This window comes from Silene latifolia, chromosome 1, assembly GCF_048544455.1.
Source record: "Silene latifolia isolate original U9 population chromosome 1, ASM4854445v1, whole genome shotgun sequence".
Classification (NCBI taxonomy): Eukaryota; Viridiplantae; Streptophyta; class Magnoliopsida; order Caryophyllales; family Caryophyllaceae; genus Silene; species Silene latifolia.
In genome coordinates, this window is record NC_133526.1 from 75,699,431 (window position 1) to 75,708,922 (window position 9,492).

The following is a 9,492-nucleotide window of genomic DNA, read 5'->3' on the forward strand; positions in this document are numbered from 1 at the left end:
CCACGCGGAGTTCGGCAAAGGTGTCGTTCTCCGAAGTTCCCAAACCGAGCCTCCTTCCTTAGGTTCGTAAACCCAAAGTTAGGATTCTTACCCCTAGATTCTTAGATCCCAAAATGGCTTCCCATATGTTCATAAACCTTTAGGCTCCCACACAAACGTCCTTAGGTTCATACACCCAACTCTTTAGGTAACCCTTTTCAGGATAAACCCTTCAGATCTTTCAGAAACTTACCTTAATCTTTCGACAACCCTTTAGATAACCTTTCAGATAATCCTTCCTTCACCTTATCCCTTCGGATAACCTTCCTATATTCGGATAACCTTCGATACCCTTCGTATAACCCCTTAGATATCCCTTTCAGATAATCCTTCCTTGACCTTATCCCTTCAAGATAATCCTTCATATATTTAACCTTCAGTAACCTTCAAATAACCCCTTTTCAGTTAAGTCCCCTTTCAGCCTTCCCTTTAGAGAGAATTATCCTTCAGCCTTCCCTTTAGAGAGAACTATCCCTTCAGCCTTCCCTTCAGTGAGAGATAGCCTTCCGAGTTAACCTTCAAAAGTATTAAGAAGTTTCTTCATAATCCTGTGACCCCTAATGCCTTCAGACACCAAGTTATCTTCAGACCAAAGAGTTTTGCTGAAGCGTCTTCAGTTCCGTTTCACCCAGGGGTATCTCGGATATGGTCTCTTCTTATGGTCAAGTAGCTTCCTTACGTAGTCTAATGGACTTTAAACGACCCTCCCCGGAAGTCGACAGACTCTAAAATGTTCCCAACGACAGGTCCTTGGTTCAGACCCCTTGAGCCGCCTCGCGTCGCCATAGTCGTCAGGTTGTAATCTTCGATTGACCTGATGGCTATACTTTGACTTTCGCCTTGTCCAAGCCTCAGTCAAAGTGGGGGCTCAGAGATACCTCATTTCTGCACCTCCCGCAAACCACCCGGTGATGATTGGGCCGCATGTTTGATACGCGGAACGTTTTGTGACAGTTCGTAAGATTATCGTCAAGTGATTGCTCAAATATTAAATGTCTACCTCTTAGTTGTCATCTACGTCCCGATACGGTCGTTTTGGCGATAATTAGAGTACATTCGAGTCCGGGTCAAAAACCGTCTCCCATTTCTGATAACTGTTGAATCCCGAGTCAGAATATTCTGGAATGTTCCGGATATTTCTATTCCATATTTCATAAATTTTATCTTTTGGCAAAAAAGATCTCCCGTAATATTCATAAGATAATCGAATTATTTCCGTCCTACCATAACTCAAACGCGGAAATCTTTCTTCAAAGAGAGGAAACCTCCGGGGAATAGACGCAACGCCCAGTCTTTGCGCCTCTTCCAAGAGACGCAGTGGCTGCTGCGCCTCTTCCCAGGCCCTTCTTTGCATGTTTTACGTATATTTTTCATATCTTTCCGAGATTCACTTCCAAAGAGTCTCCGAAACCCTATTCCTTCACGTGATTAGTATAAATAGGAGCCTTCGTTCCTCATATTTCTCACGCGAGTGTCCGCCCTTCTCTTCTCCCTTTGCATTCTAGACTTTGTTCTTACTAATTGGCGCCTACATGCTTGAACTTTCGACCACGTAAGCTCGTATCTTTCCGGGTACCAGCCTCTCCGTTGCATGACCGACCAATTTGACCAACTACACTCAATCAACTTAAATTAATCAATCGTTTTCCTCTTACGAGGGCACTCTCTTTGCATTCGCGCCGAGCATCACTAGTCGATATCTTAGTCCTTCTCGTTCCGTCAACATGTAAGTCTGAGGGTGTATAATCTTTTTGTTTATTGTATTTTATTTATCGTATCATCGCAATTGTAAGGTTCATGTCGAAAATACCATTAAAACCGATTTCCAAAACCGTGCTTTAAAACTCTGCTTTTGCGGATTTCCGGTGAAAGAGATGATCGTCGAGAAAAGACGCAGCAATTGCTTTGCGCCTCTTGAAGGAGCGCGAGCCTTCTGCTGCGCCTCTTCGTGAGGCCGCCGCAGCTCCTCGCTTCTTTTCTTCTTCCTCGTCCTCTGTATTTTCGCCTCTTTTTATTTTGTTATTTGTTTGTCCGTTAATTCTTTGATATAATCGTCACTGATAATTCACATGTATATTGTATCATATAATTCATCATTCATTAGTATGTTTAGTTCGTCACAAATCCGACTTAAATCCCAAGTAATCCAATATTTGCGGGTTTTCGTCATTGAATTCAAACCCGGATTTTAGAGATTCAATTTGTTCATATTGAGTTTCTGGGATTCATCTTTGATATAGTTTTCATCTGTTTAATCACATGTTTGTCGCATATTCGTTGTATATCCGTCGTATTTAGCCTAATTGATTTATTTCAATAGAGGACTCATTAATATTTTCATCATAATCTCATGTAATTAATTCGTTCGCATCCGTCTCATTCATGTTTATCGCTTTTATGACCATCATTCACATGTAATTAACTCCGTTAATCACTTCCATCCGAGTAAAAATCATCAATTAATCCTTTAAATTTACCAATCGACATTAACGATTTGCGCTTCCGCTTCACGCCTCAACTCACCCTTGGAATAGACGCAAAGAATCGCCGCGCCTCTTCCGCAGGCGCATCTGCTGCTGCGCTGTTCGAGATGAGTTCTGTCCCTGAACTCCTCTTCTGCCTTGACATAGATTAATTAGTTTACGTATTTACTAACTAATATCCGTAATATCACTAATTCCTGTTCGTTAATTCTTTTTATTTCCTTTATTCTTTTTATTTCTTTTTCTCAAATATCCGTTTTAAAAGGTATTTTCGACATAAATCGCCTATTCCTATGTAATTATTGTAATTTCCCTTATTGTAATTTATTGTATTTCTTTTATTGTTTGTATGTTTTCACATGTAAATCAATATTAACTCCAATTTCGACCCAATTGTATGCTAATTACGTGTCAACTGACTTAGTCTAATTCTCACATGCTAGGATTAAAACTTGGATGTTGCATTGCATGCATATAGCCGACGATATATCAAGTACGAATAAACTTCCCTAATCATTAGTAGAGGCCGCTATCGAGGCGGGCGGGATTAGGTGTTCGATCAAAAGAGCTTCCTAATACGTACCCTCACCCCTTACTCCAGATCTCCGTGAGCACCCGTGTTCATTGGCATCCACGAGAGTCATTCTAGACATAGAATGCTAAGGGTAACGATTGCTTAGTGTTCATGTCACTACTTTGTGTCTTGACATGACACGAGGTATTCGAACGGTTCCAATTTCCCATAAAAATTGGTGGCGACTCCATACAAAATGCAAACGCTTGTTTCGTTTCTCACCAAGCGCCCCCGTGGGCGGCCCGCTGTCCACAATAATCACTTCTCTTCCTAGTACTACTCCTCCTCCTCATCCCTTTTCTCCTCATACTACTTGTCCTTTCCCTCTTACCCCATTCTACTCCTCTTCCTATTTCCCCAACCTTTCCCTCTCTCTTGTGTTCTTTTTCTCTCCATTTTCTCTCCTACGTCCTCGCGACCTCAACCAGCTCCTACTCCCCCCCCCCCGCCCGCCCTCTATCTCCTTCACTCTCTCATATTTGTGAAGTTGGAAAAAACTACAGTTAGAGATTCTGTACTTCTCTGTACTTAGTAAATCGTCCTCCCTGCCATTCCTACACATTGGAACTAATTTAACATTTTCTAACAACTTGTGAAAAGTTTTTTTTAAAACGACATTTTTATTCACGGAATAATTTGCAGCATGACATTTATGTCCATGTTTACTGAAGTACACAACTCTAGTATTTTTTTCTTGAACAGACTTTGCTATGAAATGAATAATTAAGTCAGGCGGATTCATTCCTGCGGGAATATCGACCCTTGAACAAAACTTGTATAGTTATTTGGTAGTTCATAAGGTACTGGACATGACTGCATCATAAATCACTTGAAAAGCTTTCTCACTGCCTGAACTGAACTTAATAGAGTCGATGAAGTCGAGTCCATCCCCTATCCCAATCCTCATGCTTCGCATGTAGCTCATAGCTGTCATCACTATGCTCTGCACTTGTAGATGAGTTTTAATAGGATCATTAAATATAGAAGTGAAGGAGGAAAATGAAGTGGACAACAGTTGAACAATTTACGTCAATATTCGACAAAATTTGGGAGAAAAAGCTGCAGTTTTCGCGACAGACAATCAGTTTACAGTAGCATGTACGATAAGCATTGACATTGGCACCCAACTCTAAGTAATTTAACTACATGATGTAGTGCTGGATTCAGTCACGCTGCCATTAATGGAGTTTTTCCTTCTCTATCCACATACTGCATCACAAACACCATGCATAGAGAAATTCATCTCTAATTCTCCAGTATCTTCAACCAACAAGCAAAATAACATACCCCATTTCCCAACGTTCCATTCGAATTAATCGTATATCCAAATTCTCCTCACATATTTTTGAAAAACGTATACAATCAAATGGAACCGAATTAAGCATCATTTGAGCTAATTTGTTCATCAACTTTATCCCCCTTAAAACTCACAATGACATACTGACGTCCCACAAACATATAACAAAGCTACAAGATAACAATTGAACATATTGTATTATATATTCTAACTCTGTCTCAATCATTTGTTTATATTTGATTAAAATACACCTCAATTCCCAACTTAAAAAACAGTCAGTTTAGTTAGTCGTTTGCTCATCACTAATATAAATCATAGATCGGAAACCCCGCAATATAATTGAAGTAACATTTTGGAGTCTGCCTTAGCAGATTCAAATAATGTAGGCTCAAGCTTCTGCAATTCAATAAACCATCAAAAACACATGTACCTTTACATCCTAAGTTTCCTTTGAAGAAACCAAAAGTAACACACATGCATAGTTTTAAATATCAACAGCTATGATCCCGCCTTTTACGCCTTAAAAGAATATATTCGGCCGTGATAACCGATACCGCGACAGAAACAGAGATTTAATACTATGCACACATGTATTAGAACTTACCATAGAATCTTTAACATTTTGATTAAATTTTAAAGTGAGAACAGAGAAAGCAAGTTCGGATTTATTGATCTTTCTTCCATTATTATTATCAGAAACCCCAAATTCTTGGAATAAAAGCTCGTAGATTTGCTTTTGATCAAACTTTGGCTACTTTTCTCCCATAAAAAGCTCTTCTTTCATGCTTCTCTTATACAAGCACTACGGTTTAAGGCTGTCGCACTTGACTCCATTGTTTAATCTTTTACAATAATTTCTTACAGAAATCAACAAACAATGTCAGGAAGCTAAAAATCTCAACTTTACCAAATAAACAAATTACAAAATAAATCCGTCTCACATAATAATTACTCTATCAAGTATAAAACACAAATGAACTAATTTTATTGTAAAAGTGTTTTTTTTTTCTGGTCCAATACATAAATCAACCAATTGTCAGCAACTGAAGAAAGCTCGGAAAAGTAACTACTTTTTTTTATGGCAGAACTTCATCATTTGAGTTCAAGGGAACCATTGTCACATTGTGCTTCATGGCATTTACATTTTGTAGCCATACCAACTCTCCCTCTAATTGTTGAATTTTTGACACATAACGTATATTTCCTTTAGAGATTCCATATTTTGACAATAATAACCTTGTGAATCAGATAAGTTAAAACCAAGTTGCCATGCCTGATCCCCGTCAGATTCAATCTCATCCCAGGAATTGCCCTTTTTAGCAGCTTCAATTTTCATTATTAGTTTGTCCTTTTCAACCTGAAAGTGGAGTTACAAAACATTAATACCGAAAACATTGAGAATGGGAAGTTGATGTGGATACCCAGGTTTATAGAAATCACTTACCCGCGCCTCCCGAGCACGACAGGATAAAAGTTCACAATTAATGTTACGTTCTTGGAGTTCCTGTGCTGCATTATTGGCCTCGAGCAAAGATATCTTGTGCTTGAGAATCTGTTGTAGACCAGATTACTTGAAGCCATTAGCTCAGATTCTAAAATGTGGCAAATTAATTCTTTCCTTTGAAGCAACTAAGCAAGATACCTGAAGTTCATCAAACGATACACTTGAGTCACCACGTTAATATAGAAGCTCTGCCTGAAGTTGCTCTATCTCGCCGCGCATTCCTTGCAACTGAGCAACAACAGGATCACGATTTATCTACATAGTTGTCAGATTTTGTTGAGAAGAGGCATTTCATCATTTGAAGAATGGGAGTCATTTTTGTTGAGTTCATTTTGATAATTAATGAACGCAGAAAATAGTACGGGTTAATTACTTGCCACAAACACGGTGATGTGAACTGATTCGACAGAATACGGTCAAGATAATCACCCTGAGTGGCAAAGATAAATTGATGATTCCAGTTTTTTCATTAGCGCTGGAAAAACCCAATTTAAAATCGAGAGAAAAAGGGAATAATGGTGGCTGACTCGTATGAATGGACAGTGTAGCCTTTCAAGTGCACAATACTTTTTATTGCTTTTTAAAAGAAATAACAGAAAAACTTATCTTCATTGTAGCAATATACGTCAGGGGGTAGGATTTGAAACAATTGAATTTAATATAACAAAAAAACCCTTTACCTATATTTACATGTACATCATCATCAATTTTGACATAGAACTCAACATCCCACATAGCGACAGCAGTTGCGAAATATATTTTCGTCTTTGCTGAAAGTTCAAGATATCCCTTAACATGTGGCTATCCTCATATCAGACCTGAAATAAGAACCAGGTTAAAATGGGATATTTAAAAGATCAACAAATTTAATATTAAACATCTGCCTTCTTTCTGGCATTGACATTTTACATGAACGACGGTCCAACTTTAACTGATCAACTCACCAGCCGTAAAAAGTCTCCATGCTTTTGATCTTCAGCCTCAATGGCTCTATCCAAGATACCACCAGCAGTAGCACTGATCATAACAATAGCAAAAAGCACATAAGCTACGCAATAAATTGATGATCTTCTCTCTTGGTTTTTTGAGCTTCAACTAACAAAATAAAGAACTACGAACAAGAGCAATTCATTGAACCAAGCATATGACATCAATGTATATGCACTAATTTAATCGTATATACAAGTTAACATTATGGTCTTATGCTTAAGAAAACGGTTGTTCCAAGCTACCGAGTGTAACAAGGGTACTAAAGATGCAATTTTAACGATGTATCATGTGATGAGGTGGTTTCAGTAGTTGTCATGCAAGGTGAGAGCGCTCCTTACACATCCCTATTCATAACCCAGGCAAGGAGCAAAACCAGAATGTGAAATTGGGGACATTGTTTGGAATTTGGATTATGGGTTTAGGGGGAAGGGAGAGAGGGATGAAATTCCTTTAGTTTGGATTGGGTTGGATGGAAATACCTAAATAGAGGGATCCATTTTCCTTCCATCAAGGTAAATCAAAATCCTTTTAGGGTGTATTTGGATGAAGGGATTTGGAGGGAAAGGAAAGGAAGGAGAGTAGGGGATTTAAAATTACTTGTTTGGATAAAAAAATAAGGGTGGAGGGAAATGAAGGTGGAGGGATTTGGAGGGATCCATTTTCCTTCCTCCAAGGCAAATCAAAATCTCTCCATAATAAGAAATATTTGGAAGGAAATGTATCCAAACACCCACACCCCATTCCCCCTCCTCTTACCTTCCCTCCTTTTCCTTTCCCTTTTTCCCCCTCCCCTTTCTTTCCCTCCACTTTTGCTATCCAAACACACTCTTAAGGTAATAAAGATTTGGACAGGAAGACCCTTGCTCCATTCTCCCTTTCCTACCCTGAGTACCCTTCATCTCTCCTTTCTCCCTTTCCCTCCTTATGTCCTATCCAAGCAATGCCTGTAAATCGAAAAAAGCACATAACATTCCAAGATTTAAATAAAATGTCATATGAGCATATTCTATCTTGTGTTGCAAAAGAGAATTTTTTATGATCCTGTATTGAGAGTTGCCACGCTTAATATAGGGGAGAATGATGATAATTGATAAACATTGACAATTTGATCAGTCAGACCTTCGTGATTTGTAAAGAACGCATGCTAATCAAATATGACCATACAATTTTGACACAAAAGAAACGGACAAAGTTACTTTGAGATTTCACTTTAGCTATGTGTTGTCTGTTAACATAATCTACACCCCTGTCATGACAAATAGACACTTCATTTTTGGCCAAAATAAACATGAAATGTTTTTAGAAAATAGCTGTGCTGACTTTCGACAAGCATCCGCATCTGCCTTTTGCAGCTGAGTCTTAAGTAAAATGGCAAAAAGTACAAAATACTACATAACCAACCTGTGGCCAATGACAAATTTCATTACTATGCCCTTTTCTTCAGAATTAGCAACTTTTTATCTGCCTGCGGGAAAAATCTTGTAAATAGAAGAAAAGTCAGAGATATAGAATAGAGACTTACCATGGTCGAGGTAGTAGAATTTCAGATAGAAGATGTGTGTTATCACGAGCGCAATAATTGGGACACCAATCATAACCTTAGCAGCTATATGCATATGATTTTTAATAAAGTATCTAAATTGATATCCTGTTAATATTGCTACCTCTTTTGTTGATTTCGATCTTATAGTTGCTGCTGCCATAATTATGTTCTTATTAATCTAATTAAAATACACAAAAACAAAGAAGAGAGATTGATTAAATTACAGTAATAAAAGGTGAAATTAGGGAAATTAAAACATGGGTTTTGTAGATTTGGGGATTAATTGAAATGGGACATGGGTTTTGAAGATCGTCATCATTACTTGCGTCGCCACGAGCGTAACCCTCCTGCCTCCTTTGGAAGACACCTTGTCATCGATAACAAATTTATGTTAATTTCGCCACCATGAAGTGATAGTATTGTAACACCCCCATACTCCAAGTCGCTTTACCGCGACCACCTGCGATAAGGACGTTACCATCTCGATTCTACCCGAGGAATGATAATCAAATAAACAATGAAGAAACAACATTTAAATAGAATTACTTAGTGAAAGGTTACAAACTCAAACCAAAACCAAAAGTACAAATACATGTTCTCAAACCGATCATTTCTCGATCTAATCAAATGTTATGGAAGTACTAAGCTACAATGGAAGACTTCTATCATCATATCGTGGCCACCCCAAACTATCCCTCTCTCATCTCATACTCGCTCAATATCTCGCTCACCATCCCCGAATGGATCACCGCAGTTTTAAAAATCATTAAACCGGTCGATCTATTTACACAAGTGATATAATCAACAAGATCAGAATAAACACAAATTCGAGCAATCATACACAATCGGGCACTCCACTCCATCTCCGTCACCGATCGTCCACTGGACCCGACCCTACCAGGGGGACCGCACTGCCGTTCCCACCTAAGCCCCGCTCATCATACCGAGCGATAACCCCGTCCCATTAATGTGCACATCCCCTTCCGTGGCGGGTTCCACGAAGGGCGAAACTAGGCGTGAAGCCACTCCCTAAGTGACTCCACTCGGTAGAGAACGTATCTC

The 9,492-nt window shown here is 38.8% G+C and overlaps 1 protein-coding gene across 12 annotated transcripts; it reads right to left on the reverse strand.

The window, feature by feature from the left end:
* Nucleotides 1-4,212: 4,212 nt before the first annotated feature.
* LOC141606565 (putative beta-1,3-galactosyltransferase 3) lies at nucleotides 4,213-8,815 on the reverse strand. 12 transcript variants are annotated; one of them, XR_012526769.1, is made up of 7 exons: nucleotides 8,289-8,798; nucleotides 6,842-6,914; nucleotides 6,578-6,715; nucleotides 6,036-6,125; nucleotides 5,838-5,945; nucleotides 5,464-5,750; nucleotides 4,213-5,250 (listed from the first exon to the last, which is right to left on the reverse strand). XR_012526769.1 is itself a non-coding variant. In XM_074425746.1 (6 exons), the coding sequence occupies exons 1-3, from the start codon at nucleotides 8,588-8,590 to the stop codon at nucleotides 6,688-6,690; spliced, it is 282 nt and encodes a 93-aa protein (XP_074281847.1). In that variant the 5' UTR covers nucleotides 8,591-8,812; the 3' UTR covers nucleotides 5,357-5,750; nucleotides 5,838-5,945; nucleotides 6,036-6,125; nucleotides 6,578-6,687. The 12 variants fall into 12 exon arrangements, 7 of the variants coding, with proteins under 7 accessions (XP_074281847.1, XP_074281854.1, XP_074281895.1 ...); XR_012526767.1 differs by lacking the exon at nucleotides 4,213-5,250 and having other exon boundaries at nucleotides 5,357-5,750; nucleotides 6,036-6,152; nucleotides 8,289-8,799; XR_012526766.1 differs by lacking the exon at nucleotides 4,213-5,250 and having other exon boundaries at nucleotides 5,357-5,750.
* Nucleotides 8,816-9,492: the final 677 nt, after the last annotated feature.